Consider the following 18700-nt stretch of genomic DNA (forward strand, 5'->3'; position numbering starts at 1 on the left):
GTTGATAAGAAAAAACAATTAATATTGAAGTGAAAATTGTTAACTCAAAAACAATCAACTGATCACCTGTAAGTTACTGTCGATTCATTACATATATGTACCTTAGCTAGTTGAGATTACAAAAATCATTTTTGAAACAGTATCTTCTGTGTACACATCGTAAGCAAATATTAATAAAAGAAACCCCAATAAAAACCGAAACTACTTACATTTAAGCTTATATTTTTCTGTATTGGTTGTATTTCTTATCTCGCACTTATAAGACCGTAAAACCTTTTTGGCAAGTTAATGTATCAGCTTTCCGATATAATCTTTTTAACTATAATGTATCTAATTTGTATTTTATATTCCCACATATGATTATAAATGTGACGACAGCAATCGACAATTCATTAAGTTTTTTTTCTTTATATGTGATAATCTAAAGACCTTATATAAAGGTCCAGCACAAGTTGGTCGTGAAAACGTACATTCAACAAGTAGCAACTACAAGGCAAGTATACGCGTGTACGATCCCGATAGCCCGACGCAATGGACTCTTTCCAATATTTACTATGACCGTTTAGGTGGGCTAGTAGAATATTTCAAGCCTGTCTGTAGGTTAGTTTTCTTAATAGAAAATTGTACACTCCTGGTACTTTAATGGCAACCATATATAAGTATTGACAAGATAAATCTTTTTGTAGAACATGAAATTTACACAGAAGGAAATTAATTACCTCTTTGTTGCACTTTGTTATGTCATCAAAATGCTTATAACTGAACTGATCTGGCTTATCAGCTATGTTGCCTTCCAGACCAGGGAAGTCATACAGCGTTACCTTACCTCCAAGTAATTCAGCACTAGATACCTTGGAAAGAAAAGAAAACGATACTATTGAAGGATATAAAATCAAGAAATTGATTCTTAGGTAATGTTGATGGTTAGTTGATGTATCTTTGGTAAATCAGATTTAAATAGCATTTTGCATTAAAAGACAAAGCATAATTCTATATCTATGAAGCTGATGAATTCGGTTTCTTCGCATAATAAACTTCAAAAGCCGCTTATTGAATGTAGAAGCATTCTATTATGTTATATTTTCATCATATATATAATACAGCTGGTTCGTGTATATGACTTAGCAAACAATGTTAACATTGCAAACTATACTTTCGTATGATAAAGACGTCTTCCATACTGAAATATAACTGGTGTTATTTTAAAATAAACATGTTTGGATATCCCATATTATTATTACAATGACAGTAGTATGCAGTTCCTGATAAAACAAGTATTCTTCGTCCCAGATATATAAAGAAAGCATCGATTTGCCCAAATGGCCAACGCATTGAGTATTGTAATTATCACTCAATGCTTGCAAATATATTGAACCATGCTATTTCTGATAAGGAAAAGTGTAATTACATAATACTCACCTAAGTCGAAGGATGTATGCATTGTCAGGCCGTGTTAACATTTATATAAGGATGTGTGTAACATGTGATGCTTTATTAGATCGCTCAACCAGAAATCCCCTTAAGGCTAAAATCATCGGTTGTTACATATTAATTAGTGAATGCATGTTGTAGCTTTTGATTAAAATTTCATAGAGTTTGGTTTGTGTGTGTCCTTTCAAAGTGAGTTCATTATTTATTTCTTAAGAAATAGCGGTAATAAACATCATCTGTCAAAATCCAGATTGCCAATAGTATACAACTTGTTTTGTTCCAGTCAGTTTGTAAATAAAACATTTATATATACGCACTATGGAAAACCTGCATATGAAAATTAAGAACATTCTTTCAAGTATTTCTTAAGCTGTCAAAATCCAAGGTTGCTGCCTGGTGGCCATCTGGTTTCCCCAATCAGTCCCAAAGAGAAATTTGAACAAAAATGAACAAGGAAAAACCTTTCTATGAAATTTGAGAAAGAAACTGTCAAGAAAAATCGAAAACAAAATTTTCCAAATCCTAGCGGCCAACTTCACTTTCTAGAACAGTTCCAAAATAGCACATGCACAAGTAAGGGCCACGGGGAACCTTCATATAAAGTGTTGAGAAAGAAGCATTGGCTACTTCTAGCAGTAATAGCGATAACAAGAATTGTTGAAGGACGGACGACGGATGGATGACGGACAACGGGCGATTTGAATAGCCAACCATTAAATTTGGCTTGTTGATTTGTTACATGTATCACTACCCTAGTTCTTTTTACGAGGTCATGAGATTAGCTTGATTTGACAGGTATCTCGCGAATGAAATAGAATACGCTACCCTTCTCGAACACTTAGTATTATTCTACATATACTTTTTCAAGTGTCTCCATGTAAAAAATTCTATATTCCTTTTTTGGCCCTATTTTAACGATTCTGAGTTCAAATTAGGTGTTGTTGACATTGCGGTATTATCTTGTTTTAAATGGAGTACATCTTGGATCTTTCAACGATATTAAATAACAGTACCTTAGTCGTGAATGACCCTTGTGATTTTCCAGGAAGAGCTAATGTTGATATCCTGCTATCTCTCCAACTTAGAAATGAGCTAATGGCACTTGACTTGCCGGCACCATATTGTCCAATGAACCAAAAGCATGCCTTGTTATCAGGTATTTTTGCACTCAAGCTTTTTATGAGATCCTCTTCCATTTCCTAATAATATAAACAAACATTTTTTTCAATTATAGTAAAATATATATACATGTACATGTGAAAAAAATCTTGTTTCGATGATTATACATCTGTTACTATTTATGCATTCTGCCTTTTCATCTGAATTTTCAAGTTTGAATTATGAAATTGCATATGTCTCACAAGCACAAACGACAGCATGGTCTTATATTGGCACCGATGTAAAAAACAATCCCAGATGTTCGTCGAGTTTTGCACCACATTCGTCACCGTTATGTTTTTCATACGTCTTAGGTCATTCATGAAAAAAAATCATATATTTGGTAAATCTTACCTGACTTTCCGACGGTTGAAAGTATTCTGAATAGCCTTTTGAGAACTCTGAACTGGTCGTACCTACAAATGAGAAATCAAACACCAATAAACATGTTTGTCTTTTTTAGGTAAGCATGTTTACCGGTACTGTAAACTAACATGCAATGATACCTGTTCTTCTGTTGGCAAAAAAATAGAGAATGACATTCACTATACTTTTAATTGCATAAGGTATACCCTTTACTTTCGTTTTGGGTATGACTAGGTCGTTCAGTCGGTAACAGATTGATTATCTATTTTGTATTGAAAAAACACCCCTGTTCAGTGGGTTAAAAATAGATACCTTTAACCTTGAAATTGAAAGTAATCTATATACAAAAAGAATAACTTTTGGCTGCTATCCAACAGCCTTCTTCAGTCCTACTGGGAATTGTAAATTGTATTGATGGAAATAATGCAGATTCCATTACATATTTTATCATTTAAAAAAGATCATTTCGTTATTTTTTTTTGCAATAATGTGGAGAATAGCCTTTAAAAAAAATAAATATAAAACACCGTTATTTTTCTTAACTGGAATGAAAACTGAAAAGAAAACTCTTCTTTAACTGCGAAAATGTTCATAAAAAGATCCGCCATAAAAGGGTTTCTTTTCAAAAATGTTTTTGAAGATGTAGTCATGGCAGCGAAAACGTTTCTAATGCATAGTTATAGATTTTAGTACGGGCATCATTACATTTGAAATGACGGATTAATTGTTATTTCAAAACTTACACAGTTCCACTTCCTGACTAGTCGCACTTTTATTCGTCCGGAAGTTTGTTATCTCGCACACATATCGTCCAGCATCAGACTGCTGAACTGGTGATATTGTGAGTGACATGTCCTCATTGATTGTAAATCGGTTGTTGCATGAAGATATCGACTTGCCATTATGGTTCCACGTGCAGTCGTCTGCTCCATAAATCTTGCAGTCAAATGTTACTTTGGAGTGTATTTGAGCCACATATTTGTTTTTCAAGATGATTACCTCAGGTAAAACCTCTACAACCCAACAAAAACTCTAATAACATATATTTACCATCAAGTTAACAACGCCACAATACACAGATACCAGACACGGGTCTAAACTGTTTCCCAGTTTAGACCCGTGGCTTATTTTTAGTAGCTTGATTACATTTTGCTCTTTATGCCCAGAAATTGTATATATGTGGTTTGGGTTGGGAATCCCTTCCTAGCCAAACTAGAAATGTCGCCTATTGGCTAACTAATACCCCCGCATTCCGGCTGCTAATTGCGCCTGTAGGTGATAAAATAAACAAGTTAAAAAGTATGTACAAAGAGCAAGGGTCATGGAAAAGTCTATTTTCAGATGGCGTACCAATAGACCGATGGAAAAGACAAACACCGCTATGTAGCTTGTATCAATGCTACATATTCTTCAAGGTATGTGTATACAATATGCAATAATTAGCCATTTCAGTAACATAATGCATAATGACCTTTGATCTCATGACCTTATAAGTTTGTCACAATGTAGCCTGCATAATTGGCTATACTACTCTAATGTATCTGTGTATGCCATTTCCGATATAATTAGCTATTCTTGTAACGTAATTCATTCGTGAGTGATCTTTGAACTTTGACCCTACGATCTTGGGAGTTTGTCAATAGAGTAGCTTTCATAATGTCTACAACATTTAATGTATATGTGTATACAAAATACCTACCATATCCGAGGAAATTAGCCATGTCAGTAACGTAATGTACCGTTTACAGAAGTCAATGACCATAACTCTGGTAAATAATAAAGGAACATACTGGTGTCCAGGAAGACACAAGTTCATTTCAGGGATAACATGTGTGCACAGTTTCATCAAAACCCATGCATAAACCTGGGAGACTTAGGAGGTACAATATTTTGTCAGCAGACGGACGGACGTACGGACACATAGACGTCCAGCATACTCCACCTAACTTCGTTGCGGGTGGTATAAAATGTATATAAAGATAAAGGAGGGAAACCACAATTTAATTCAAGTTCAGACCGCAGAACTTTGTCCAGAGGGACTGACAGAATCCTTTGGGCAATTAAGGTGGTATGAACGCATCATACTCTTCATGCCCAAAAACTATATACATGGTTATATGATAGGGACCTCAAATGTTTGATCACGGAACTAAGCTTCCATGGGCGGGGCTGGATCTTAGCAACAATCCTAGATACATACGTGTCTATCTTCAGGTCAGAAAATTGCATATATGGTTAAAAGTTGGGGATCAAATTCGTTCCCACATCGGACCAAGGAACTAAGTACCCATTGAATAGGCACTGACCAATGGGAAATCTAAGGTTCAAAGGATGAGACAAGGAGACGAGTCTGATTCTTTGATGTACATCAAAACCTATCGAACCTATATCGGAAATTTTGCTAGCATCTAGTCTAGTCTAGTGATGTTGGGTATAGGTATATAATATAAGCAGGGGATTTCGACTATTTCCACATCTAGCCAAAATCGCTTTCTCAAAACAGAAAGGAAAAATATTTGGCCCCAACACTGTGCCAAAGGATGGACACACATTCCATATATACAATATTGTGTCCCTTTGGCCAAATGATGCTCTCTACAAAATATGTTTAAAAATCCCTCCATCTGTACGGAAAAAAGAGAGTGTTTTTTAAGGTTTATCTCTATTTAACATATTGGGCCATCACCCGTCCCTAGAGTGGTCACACCCTCCGTTTATACAATACTGGGTACTTTTGCGCGACAATGCTCTTGACTAAATAAAGTCAAAATAAATGCAGTCGTGCGGGGAATTTGAAAAAAAGGTTGACAGACGGACGACGGAAGGAATATGGACATCGCGCCGCGGAATACATGTAAGGTCATCGGCCCTTCAAACCAGATAAGCTTAAAGCTACAGGGTATTACTAAATATGTCGATTATTGATAATCGATGGGATGTGATTGAATAATTGCCCTTGTATTTATATAGAAAAAAAAACAAATATAGGGTTATGAATCATAGTTTTACCCAAAAGAACTGAGTTGTTTGGCCGATGTTGAGATGGGTACTTTATTCCTGATACTCTGCATTCGTAAGTCCCGGCATCCTCAGTGCAAACCTTGTCTATTTTCAGACTCGTGGAGGGCTCGGATATCACTGTGTGCCGTCCGCTTTCCAAGTTTATAGGCTTAGCGTTGTGCATCCAATAAATGGCAGTGGACAATTTCGGGTGTTTAACCACACATGTCAGTTTTATCGGCCTGCATACCGGAACCGTGTATATCGTTTTAGGATATCGGAGAATATTCCACACATCTGAAATCAGAGAGCAAAAGAAAATAATTTCCATTTTTTTTCAATTTGGAAGGTATAGATATTGACTTATATGATTTATTAAAAGGATGTTTCCTTAGTTCATTGTACGGTACAAGGTAGTCAACTCTGCTGGTAGCTATCTTTTTATTTTTATTATGTCACTTATAATTTTCAGTGGTATGAAGAAGTTCCTGCGAACATAAATGAAGTGGTTTTTTTCTCGTAAAATAACACCCTTAAAACCGATCCTAAGCTGGCGAAAAACTTCATAGGATTTAGAAAACAGAAGTGGAAAATAAGTCGGTTCTATGTGTACGGGATTGATCACGGCATCAGAAGCTGCTATGAGAGAGTTCTTACATCAGTCTGGTGTTCGTGTTACGTAGCTTCGGTACTTCAAGGAAAGGTGAAAGGGTACAGCATCCGCGCAGCTCAACATTGATGCTGACGAACACATCATTAAGGGTGACCACTTTTGGCCAAGGAGCATATGGATGAGCGAGTGGTTGCCACGGGATGTCTTTATGGAAAACCAACGTAGCCATGGACAGTTTTAATATAATGTGTTAGAACGCGGTAGGTATCATGTCTGGTGCCCCGTATCTAATCAAGTGGCTACAAAGGCATGATATCCACTTGTGTGGAATATCGGAACACTGGTTCAGAGAACACAATATTTCAGTTATTTTTAGTGTTATAGCTAAGCCAGTTTTTGAGGCTGATCCATTCAGATATAGATGTAATATTAGATGTGATGTAGCGCTCCTTTTTAAAAATAATCTACATAAGGTTCAAGCAATAGATATAAATAACCCAAGAATTGTGGGTACGGAAATCACTCTTTCCAATGATGTTACGTTTTTCTGTTTCTCTGTTTACTTGCCAGCGTCGTCCAGATCATTTGAAATCTTTAATGAGATTATTTGGACTGTCTGTACGTCATTAATTCAGAAAAGGGGAAAGTAATATTACTTGGTGATATGAATGTTAAAGTACTTGGCCCTAGGTTTAATTTTGTTGCTGATGACCAAACATTTGACCAGATGTAATATTCTCTTCGGTAAACGTACAAATCAACTGTGAAGGTCCTCTTTATACGTATACATCACATAATGATATAATTAGAGATTCCATGATTGACCACATTATTATTGAGTCATGTATGTCAGATTTGCTGAGAAACTGTTATATTCTGAATTATTGTGAATCTAATGTATCTGATCATAATCCAGTAATTTGCAGGTTGTCTATTTCATGTATTAAGCCTCGTGAATTGTTAGAAAGAGGCATTGGCTTTGTCAAGTATACTTGGAAAAAAGCTATCAGAAATAGAGAAATCAATTGATATTCTTTTATTCTGAACGACCAATTAGCACAAATAACGGTACCAGAAAAAAGATTACTGATGAAACTATTGAAAAGTTTCAACGTGACATTGTTTTGTGCATGATAAAGTCATCAAACTTATCATTAAGAGTTCTGAAATTTCGTAAGCATCTGAAACAGTATTGGAACAAAAATTTGTTATTAATTCATAGAGAAATGAGACTAAAACGAAACAGATGGATAAATGAGTCTAGCCCTAGGGATAGAGAAAATCGGTGTTATAAGGACTATAAAAAGTCAAAAGCCGAATTCAGACAGTCTTTAAGACAAGCGTTCAATCACTTTATGTCTGAACAATTTGAAGAAATAGACCAGTCATGTGAGCTAAATAAGAAATTGATGTTGCATTTTTTTAATAACAAAAAGATGAAATCAAGGAGCAGACAATCAGAATTGAAATACAAAGTTTCAACGTTCAGAGAACCTGAAGATATTATAGAAGTATGGGCAGAGCATTTTGAAAATACTTCAAAAGAATCTTCTGATGATATGTTTGATGACGATTTCAAAAACTTCATTTTGAAAAAGATCGGTGAGATTGAAAGTGGTGTAGGCGGAGAGAAAGATGCATTTTTAGAGAAAGTCTGTACTGAAGAATAATTGAGGAATATTTGTTGCAAACTTAAATCCGGTAAAGCAGGAGGATGGGATACTATTGTTTATGAACATCTATGAAGTGCTTACTAAATTGTTAAATCTTATTTTTGCTCATGAGTTTAAACCCTCTGACTGGAAAAGAGGGCAAATCATTACCTTATATCAAGGTAATAATAAACCCAGAGAGGATCCGAATAGCTACAGAGGTGTAGCTTTACTTTCAGTTATTTTGAAAGTATTCGAAATGATAATTGCTGATAGAATCAGTCCTGTTTTGAGCTCGGAAAATTTTCCAAATAAACAGCAAACAGCATACCAGAAAAAAACTGTGTAGCTTATGCACAGCATTTTCCTTACAAGAGTGCATTAAGTATAATTTGGAAAATAAGGAAAATGTCACTGTAGCATTTCTGGACAGTAACAAGGCTTTTGATACTGTTTGGCATGCTGGATTGTTGTACAAGTTGCATGAAATATGACTTAAATAAAAGACATGGTTAACCTTAAAATGAATATACACTGTTGTGAACAGTTGTATAATCGCTAATAACCATAAATCGAGGTTGGTTAATGTCCAAAGAGGTATCTTACAAGGAAGTGCATTGTCAGCGAAAATGTACTTAGTTTTTATTAATGATCTACTGAATCAAATAGAGAAGAGCGGTAAAGGTTGCACTGTAATTGGGAATAACTGTAAATGTTCCTACTCAAGCTGACGATATCACATTGATTGCTAATAGAGTCAGCGATGTTAGGTGTACGCTAGATATATGCGTAAAATATAGCAAGAAATGGAGATTTGTATTTTCTTCGAATAAGGCAAAAATAATGAAATTTCATTATACCAAAAGAAAACCATTAGTAAATAATACTTTGTATCTTGCTTTGGCCGATTTCATGGGGTGATGAATCGAGTTGGTCTTGGAACAAATTTAAAGCAGTTCATGTTGCATTTGTTTCAAGACCAACTCAATTCATCACCCCATGAAATCGACCACAGCAAGAATCAATCCTTATATTTCAATCGTGGTTTTTTCAATAATTTGAACTTGTGAAGTCCATTCTGATCGTTTGTCCCATGTTCTGGAGCTTGTGCAAGTCTACGTATAGACGTAATGTAAAAAATATAGTCCGTCATTGAAAGACCATCATGTAACATGCTGATGTACGTTGATAATCCAATCAAGCCAAATTATGTAGAAACAAAACACAAAACAATATTTTAAATGTCATATTTAAATTTTATTGATGAATTCATAAGATATCAAATTTTCTGATGCGTCATCGCGGAAGAATAATGTCTAAACGCGGTGCACAGGCTCAGCTGCGAGTCTACGGCAGCCAACCTTTTACTAGCTCGAAGTGGAGAGCCGCTAAATTTCGAGATTCTACATCTTCTGGAATGTGAAGCTGCAGTAATTGAATGTCGAATTAGACAGGAAACCAGACGTGGCTTGAACGGATGAAACATGTGATATGACATTTGACAGTTCGACTGTATTTCATATAAGACGGGACCACATGGATACACATATGCTATAACTGATATGGGTCACAGCATATATAAACATACATTTATATGTTTGTTTATGTGTGCCGTGACCCATATAAGTTATAGCATGATATGTGTATTTCAGACATTTGTACCGAACCCCTGTGGATCTACTTACACAAGGCAGAATGGGTACCTACAGGTAGGATTTCTAGGGCAGTTTATGACTTGTCACTACCGCTAGCAATCGTGAGCTGATAATATTTTGCTGATTTATCGTTTTTGGCTGTTTGAAAAATTTCTAGTGTTGCTTCAATAAAATGTGAAACCTTTGTTTAAACATTCAAAAGTTATCTCCCTTCGCAAAATTAAACGCACAGGCAATGTTAATCTGGTCAAACTCATGGGCAAATGAAACGGGTTATATTTGGTAGTTGCATTGAGTCCAACTAGGAATTAAAATATACGTTGATGATATTACTCATGTTGGTGTTGCATTAAATTCGAAATTAAATTATTTCAATCGCACCTCTAGAGCATGCTGTAAGATAAAAATTGGTACTATGAGATTCATACGGAACGGTATACATCCAAGGGCTTTAAACCCAATCCCATCATGTTAATTAATTAAACATACGGTATATGCTTCGGCACTGTATTGTTGCGAACTTTGGTAGTTATCACGAACAGAAATTCTTATATTAGAGCGGGCTCACAATTTTGTAATCAAATCTATACAATGATTTGAAAGAAGAACTCGTACCGATATGTGCCGTGGTCTAATAGGATGGTCATTCATAGAAAGTCTTCTTGACGTCAAGAAATTACTATTTTTTGGAAGGCTATGTAGAACGGGAAGGAATACATTATCATTTAAGATTTTTTTGAATCGATTGATTGCAGCAGTTCTGTTGATGGATACAATTTTTTGATTTAAAAGCAGAGTTTCTGTCCAGATTTATTAAGAATAATTCAGTATAGTATAGTCTGTAAAAACGTGTGCATGAATTTATAGATAATTGTAATTTTCATGATAAGAGAAACTGGAAAACTATTGTGAAAGTTTCTGTTTCAACCAAACAGGAAAATGATTTGAGGGAACGTACCCCAATTTTATTTAACTTATTTATTGAAATATCCTTTGGTTATAATTACTGGGATGAATATTCCAAGAACTTATGATACGTATAGAACATTTTGGATAAACCATTTAATCTGTAATATTTCAGATTCCAAATGAAGAAGATCATTATTGAAAGTGTATATGTAGTCGGTATGCACCATTGGGGAGGAAATTAAAGATCAGAGAAGCCTACTTCATTAGTCATGAGCCTAATAGTACTAATAGTACTACAGATGGATATGCTGTTGCTGTGTATACAGACGCAGGGGGACGCGATTCCAGAGGGCTTATCTTCGACGGGAGAATGCTAATTTCGTTTTTTTGCTATTTAAGGAAAGTGTAATTCACGGGCATTTTTACTTAAAACTGAAAGCTAGCCCCGATAAGCTTAACAGGAGAGCTGGCCCTCAGCAAAGATGCAATATTGGTTTCCGTTGTGAGGAAGAGGATGTTGATAGGATAAGGAACATTTGTAAATGCAAAGTTTTGTAAGTCAGACCAAGAAACTAAAATATTACCTTTTGTGACGTCATCAAGTTAATGACGTCACAATGGATACAATAGGTATAGTCACCAAGATGGCGGAATTTTAGACTTCAAGAATGAAACAAATGGCATTCATTTCAGCTCTGTATGCCATCCCTCACTTGTTAAGTATACCTTATTATGCCATTATAATTATAATTCCTTTCTTCCTTTCTACGAGCTGATTATAGTGAAATACATCCTGTGAAAATCCAATGGAACGTATTTCACAGCAAAAGCTTCAATAAATAATTTCAACCAATCAGTTACATTCTTTTAATGTGTGTGTCACTTGACTGACCCCCCCCCCCCCCCCCAATGCAATACCGAAGTGTCAACGAAACCATAATCCGAACTCAAAATCGATACAACTAGGGCAAAATATGAACTAAGGAAAGATGTTCATGGAGACCCTTAAAAAAGTACAAGGATAAGACCAGGTGTTCAGGAAAGGTAAGCGTCTTCTGCTTCATCGGCAACACCGGCCATGTAAACCTAGGTCAAATCCAAGTAATGTAACGTCCTATGGACTATGTTTGGTGACTTAATATCAAATTTGACATCCCCGTAATTGTCGTGACCTAATGAATGTTCAAGTTATGTTTCTAAGGTTAATTTTAATACAATTGAACGTTGGCATTAGACAGTAGTAATAACATGTGTACGCTAATGAACACAATTTCAGGGACATGTAAGTTATCAATCTTATAAACGTCACTGACAAGCTATTTGTTGTTAAGCTTCCCGTCATTTCAGGTTTAAAATAAAATATAGCTGGTTGTTTAAATTCAATTATAAGCTACTTTTACCGGAGACGTATAATACGTCTCTGCTTCTACTCTTCATTTTTCATGTACTCTATACTTTGTGAGCATGTGTGTGTGTACGGTGTGTGTGTACACATTTTTCTCGATAATAGTGAATACACGGATACTTCAGGAATGCATGTACAGGTAAGTTTTTTCATTAATTTCATTTTTCTTTGAAATATTTTAACGCTGTTGACATAACGTTCAGAAACGAAAGTTAAAAAACTGTTCTCTGGTGATGGTAATTTTAAAGTACTGTGTTTAACCAGACTCTTGAATTACAAGTGATCAAGCGTCTGGTTGAACGAAACTACGTGGCTATTGACACTCGGGGCATCTTATCAGGAAAGGGGTTACCGGGTGTAAGGTTCCAGATTTACACATCAATTTATACGTTGCTTTGTACCTTTGTAATAAGAAGTTTACATACATTTTATTCTGTAATTTCTTGTACATTACAAAATAATTCCAGCTTAATACTATAATTATTTCATTCAACTTTATTTCATCGACGCATTTGGGTCGATTAAATGCAGTTAAATTACCGGATTACGACTTATAAATATTAAAAATGTAATTAGATGATTAATAAATAATTACAAACATAACAATTTAATAATACATGCATTATTGTATTAATTTGTGGATTCAACCGTTGATTTTGCTCCGTTTCTTCTTCTTATTATTATTCTTATTTCTTCCACTTTCTTCCGCCGACGAGGTTTCCAACATTTTACTCGAAAACCGTAGGGCGGAATTCAACGAAACTTTACATGAGTGTTCGTGTATGACAGGCGGTGCGCAAGAGTATTTTTGTTTTTCGATCGGTCAACCGACTGGTCAGTCGGATGGCGGCCTCTGATTGGTCGAAATTAAGATATTGTTCGATTTTGATGAAATTTGGTATATAGTGATATTAGGTAACTGTGCATTCAACCGCATATGTTTCGTTGCCATTGCAACCATATACCAACCACACGAAGGCTTCCGATTGGTCGAAAATTAGATATTGTTCGATTTTTATTAAAATTGGTATGTAGGGAAAATTTGTATATAGGGGTATTAGGGGACTGCAAATTCAATCGCATACGTTTCGTTGCCATAGCAACCACACAGGGGATTATGTTTGGTTGCAATTTAGAAATTGCGCAATCTCACTCAAATTTAGTATGTACATTGTAGGTGTACTATGGCAATGCGGTCCTTTTCTGATGCAGCTTTTCGACTATGGGGGCAGTTTGGGGGACATCTGTAATGGTCCCCCATTACAATTAGTACTTGTTATTATTATTCTTTCTTCTTCTTCCGCTTTTCGCCGTAAAGGTTTCCGACACTTTTCTCAGAAACTATCAGTCGGATCTTCACCAAACTTTGAGGGATTATTACTGATAGCCTCTAGATGTGCAAACATTTTTTTGTTTTTCCGATTACCATCCAGAACGGCCGCCACAGCCTCTGATTGGCTAAACATTTTGAGCCTTAACTTTTGTTATATTTGGCGCATCAAAATAAAAGTTTGAGGAAAGTATCGGTATAGGACGCGCTCTAAAGTCGAATAAACAAAATTGACATTGTCAACAAGATGGCCACCATGAACTTTTGAAAATTTTGGGAATTTAAAATTTCTAAAGGTGTTGCTAAAGATAGCCAATGTCATTATCCTATTTCACATGTTTTATAGATATTTTTCAATGCATTCTTAATTTGGCATGAAGGTGTATGATGGTACCGCGAACTCAACCATGACATCCGTTTTCTAATTAAACAAAATGGCTGCTATATACTGAATACTGATTGGTCGAGACTCCGTTATTGTTCGATTTCGTTCAAATTTAGTATGTTTGTGTAATATGGCACTGCAAACTCAACTGCGACATTTGTTTTCTAATTTGATAAAATGGCAACCATATACTGGCTTCTGATTGGTCGAAATTTTGAAATTGTTCGATTTTTGTGAAAATTGGTTTACAAGGGTATTAGGGGACTGTGAATTCAATCGCATAGGTGATGTTGCCATATCAACCACACAGAGGCTTCTGGTTGGTCGAAATTTAGATAGTGTTCCGTTTTGATGACAATCGATATATAGGGGTATTAAAGGACTGCAAATTCAATCGCAAACCTTCGTTGCCATAGCAACCATATGGAGGCTTCTAATTTGTCGCAATTTAGAAATCGTTCGATTTTACTCAATTTTAGTATGTAGGTTTATAAAGGCATTGCGATCATTTTCTGATGCATCTTTGCGACTATAGGGTAGATATTGTTCAATTTTGATTTAAAAATGGTATATAGGGGAATTCGGGGGCAGCGAATTCAACCGCATAGGTTTCGTTGTCATAGCAACCTTATATCAACCACACGGAGGCTTCTGATTGGTCGAAATATAGAAAGTGTTTGATTTTTATAAAAATTGGTATATATGGGTATTAGGGGACTGCAAATTAACCGCATAGGTTTCGTTGCCATAGTGACTATATAGCAACCATACAGAAGCTTCGGATTGGTCGAAATTTACAAATTGTTTGATTTTTATGAAAATTCGTATATTGGGGTATTAGGGGACTGCAAATTCAACTGCATAGGTTTCGTTGCCACACCAACAACATGGGGCCTTAAGATTGGTCGAAATTCAGATATTGTTCGATTTCACTCAAAGAGCTATGGCGGAAACCTGCCCATATTTCCCTAAGTCGGCATTTATGAAAACGGAAAAAAATGTTAATGATTAAATAATTTCTTGCAGCGAAAATGCATAGAATGGATATAAAACCAATTGAGTATGAGTTTTTGAACTGCTTAGATATGAGGTATTGTTAATATGATACTGCAAATATAGCCATATTCACTATATCTGAAAGTGATGGGGTTTCCCAGACATAAAACAATACTTTCAACACTTTCCCATCCGAGGACCAACTTTTGAATATGCTTTTTTATTCCGTGATATGCAAAAACAAATCGTATTCCGGAAAAGTGGTCCTCCTTTGGGAAAGTGCTCAAAATAATGAAAAACAGGGTTGAGAGAGTTTCTCAAAATGCGACAGGTGTTTCTTAGGTTAAAAGATTCGTATTCCCTTCTTCGTCTGTGAGCGAAGTGGCCGAATGAGTAACGCAGTTAGCGTGTGACCAGACGAAGTAAACGGTGCAAATTCGATTCCACGGTCCGGTTCCTTTTTTTTTTTTTTTTTTTTAAATTTACTGTGATCTTTTTCCTTAATAAAGTCATAAAATATTTTTTTAAATCAATGGTACATTTTATTTTTGATTTAATAACAAACCTATTGATTTATCTTCTTTAGAATCATGTCAACAAATCACTGTACACGTGTACAGTACAGCTACACTTTGTAAACGTCATTTTAAAAGATATTTATGAATTGTTTAACCCTCCAATTGGCACTTGTAATTTTATCTATTATTCAAACACAAACAAATGATGGTAAAATACAAAAAGTGTGGGATTGTTCAGTCAGAATGAAAAAGGCCAAGCAAAAAATATGAAGTGTTATCATCGCAAATATATTACCACAAATACGGGAAAATTCATTGTTGAGGACAGTCTCATTTGTTTGAAATGCAGGAATTAAAGACTGCAACACAAAGTAAGTATCGCAATACACGTGTAAGACATGATATTCGAAAATTATATTTATCACTTTGCAATTTATAGGTGCAGGAAAAACAAAATCAAGATGTGTGTTTTGTAAGAAAGCAGGTACATGTAACGGCATGACACAAGCAGTAGTAATGAAAACTTAATCCTTTCAAAACTCATAGAAATTCATAGAACTATCACGAAATAAGCATTTTGTTGAGTCTTTATCGTGAAACGCATGTATCAATAGCCATGGCCTTGAATTAGGCTGTTTACATTAATCTATTCTTAGACACAGGATTCCGATAGAGCTACCTGTATAAAAATACCTGAGGACGCGTCATAACACGTTCGCACGCGCGCACTAGCGGTCTCAGGTTTGAGCAACCCGGCATAGCTCTTTAGTATGAAGGTGTTTTATCCCATTGTGATCCTTTTCTGATTTATCTTTGCGACTTTGGGGGCAGTTTGGGGGAGTTCTGTAATGGTCCCCCATTACACTAAGTACTTGTTATGTTGGATTTATTTATCATACCCCGAGCATGACGTGACCGGTTCATATCGCAAGCCAAGTAATATACAACATGGCAGCGCATTACTTTCGCGTTGCTGGAATGAGACATTTCTTTTGAAATAATTCAGTGCAAACTTTCTCTTTTTTGGAGGGAGACTCCCAATTTCGACCCCCCCCTCCCTGGAAATTTCAAAAAGTTGGCAAGTATGTGTATATACAACAATTTGTATTTGTGATTTGACGCAACTATGCTGGTGACAGATCTGTAATAGGAGAAGACAAATGCACGTCTAACCGAATTCGAACCTGGGACCCTCCGAACTCGAGACAGAAGTTCTAGCAATTGAACTACCTGGTCACTGACAGGTAGTCTTCATCTCCAAGGACAACTATTTCACATCAACCCAGATTAGGATATTTCTTTGTCAAGCATTAACCCAGTGCTTGAAGCAAGTGTGGGAAAAAAAATAAAAAAGAAGGAAGAGAAATGCACGGCCAGACCAGGGTTTGAACCCAGGACCCTCTGACCTTTGGACAGACACTCTACACATTGAGCTACCTCGTTGCTGTTGATGTACCTAGTCCAGTCCGCTAAAAATCTTAAGTATGATGACATTAATGACTATTTCCCCTAGAAAAGAGGGTGCACTCAATCAGCTGACATCTGAGAAGATTGAAACAGACTTCTCTTCATGGCAAAATCAAGGGTTTTAGGTTCATCAGAAGGTTAACAGACATTAAGACCTATTCACTCTCTCCTTGCCCTTCCATTTTAGTTTTTCTCCTACAAGTTAGCCCAATTTCCATCAGCTACCCTGTTAGCCCTTTAAATGTAGGCCCTATCCATTTATTTGTATCATATTGCCTCCTAAACATGAATCCTCTACCTAATAGCCACATTCCCATTAGCCACCACCTAATATATGAACCCTTGTACCCATTATCCTCCTACTTTTTAGTCCCTTTTATTACTCATTAATGTTCTTACTGATAAGTTGTTAACCCCTCCTTCCCCAGCATTAACAACCTATACCAATGTGCCTCCTACATTCCACCCCCACCCTCCATTTGTTAGCCACCTAAAATGTGTTTTTTACCCAACCCATACAGGTTCAGGGGAAGAACAGGCCTGCTGTATCCCACTGCGTGATCGTAAGAGGCGAGGTATGTGCCCTCCCTACCCTGGCCCCTATCCTGCAGAGTTGGAATGGTTTCTTTTTTGTCCTCTGTACATGTTTACGGTAAATTAAAGAAACCAAGAATATTTTAAATTATACAGGTGTACCTGCAGTATCCCACTGCAGATGTATCGTAAACGGTGACTTATGTAGGGCACCCTGCACCCTACTATCTCTTTGTGGCGGTGTCTCCCTAGGCACCTGTCATCTTATGACCCTGGCTGTTGAAAGGTCATTAAACCCTAAACAAACATATACTCCTTATCTACCTACACATAGGCCTTTGAACCTTTAATCCAATAAACCTTAACATTTGACCATAACGATGGGCTTCCTACAAATGTACCTGTTAGCATCTATCTGTTTACCCCTAATTTTAACCCCTACCTGAAACCGCTTCAATATTGGCCCTGCTACTTCTAGCCCCCTAACAATATGCTTTTTAGTAATTACCCCCTACATGTTGACCCTGGCTCATACAAATGAGCCCTCTAACTCCCTAGTTGTTGTTGTTCTTAGCTATTAGCCATTGTTGCCCCAACAATTAGCCCTCTACCTTATTACCCAATACTTAATGCCCCCTCCTAGTTGTAGCCCCCTACCTGTAAGCCCCTGCACTTTTTGACCCCTGTAACTATTAGCCCCCTAAACCAAAAAACCCAATCCTATTCTGACAGCTCCGCAATAGCCCCTGAACCCATTGGCCCTCCTATGTTTTAGACCCCTGTCCATAATGTTTCTCACCACTGCTGACCCCCCTAAGGTTTACCACCCACAGCAATGAGCCTCCTCTCCATTACCTCTTACCTGTTAGCCCTTACTTTGTAGCCTCCTATTTGTAGCCTCCTACCTGTAAACCCCTAACCATTACTGCCTCACATTAACACTCATATTGAGGTGCTTCCTACCCGTTATCCCTCTAGCTAGTAGCCCACTTCCTGATAACTCCTAATTGTTGCCCCCTAACCGTTAGCTGCATCCTCCTTCTTGTTATCCCCCTCTTAGTTGTAGCCTCTACATGTAAGCCCCTTATTTGTCGACCCCTGTAACTATTAGCCCCCTAACCTAATAACCAGATTCCTATTCTGACAGCTCCGCAATAGCCCTTTGACCAATTTGGCCCTTCTATGTTTTAGTCCCCTGCCCATTTTCTTTCTCACCCTGCCCCCCCCGCAAGATTTAACACCCACAGCAATGAGCTTCTTCTCCCATACCTGTTATCTCTT

At 36.6% G+C, this 18700-nt stretch overlaps 1 protein-coding gene across 4 annotated transcripts in view; it reads right to left on the reverse strand.

Annotated features, from left to right (window-relative positions):
* The window catches only part of LOC110453746 (contactin-2-like), a 47232-nt gene that overhangs the window by 4982 nt on the left and 23550 nt on the right, over positions 1-18700 (reverse strand). For all 4 annotated transcript variants that reach the window (XM_021502865.1, XM_021502866.1, XM_021502863.1 and 1 more), the window contains exons 4-8: positions 5965-6252; positions 3699-3968; positions 2944-3005; positions 2445-2630; positions 720-851 (exon numbers count right to left, since the gene is read on the reverse strand). In XM_021502865.1, the coding sequence (XP_021358540.1) occupies positions 720-851; positions 2445-2630; positions 2944-3005; positions 3699-3968; positions 5965-6252 (938 nt within the window). The remainder of the gene's footprint in view (positions 1-719; positions 852-2444; positions 2631-2943; positions 3006-3698; positions 3969-5964; positions 6253-18700) is intronic.

The sequence above is a fragment of the Mizuhopecten yessoensis genome, unplaced genomic scaffold (genome assembly GCF_002113885.1).
Source record: "Mizuhopecten yessoensis strain PY_sf001 unplaced genomic scaffold, ASM211388v2 scaffold7493, whole genome shotgun sequence".
Classification (NCBI taxonomy): domain Eukaryota; kingdom Metazoa; phylum Mollusca; class Bivalvia; order Pectinida; family Pectinidae; genus Mizuhopecten; species Mizuhopecten yessoensis.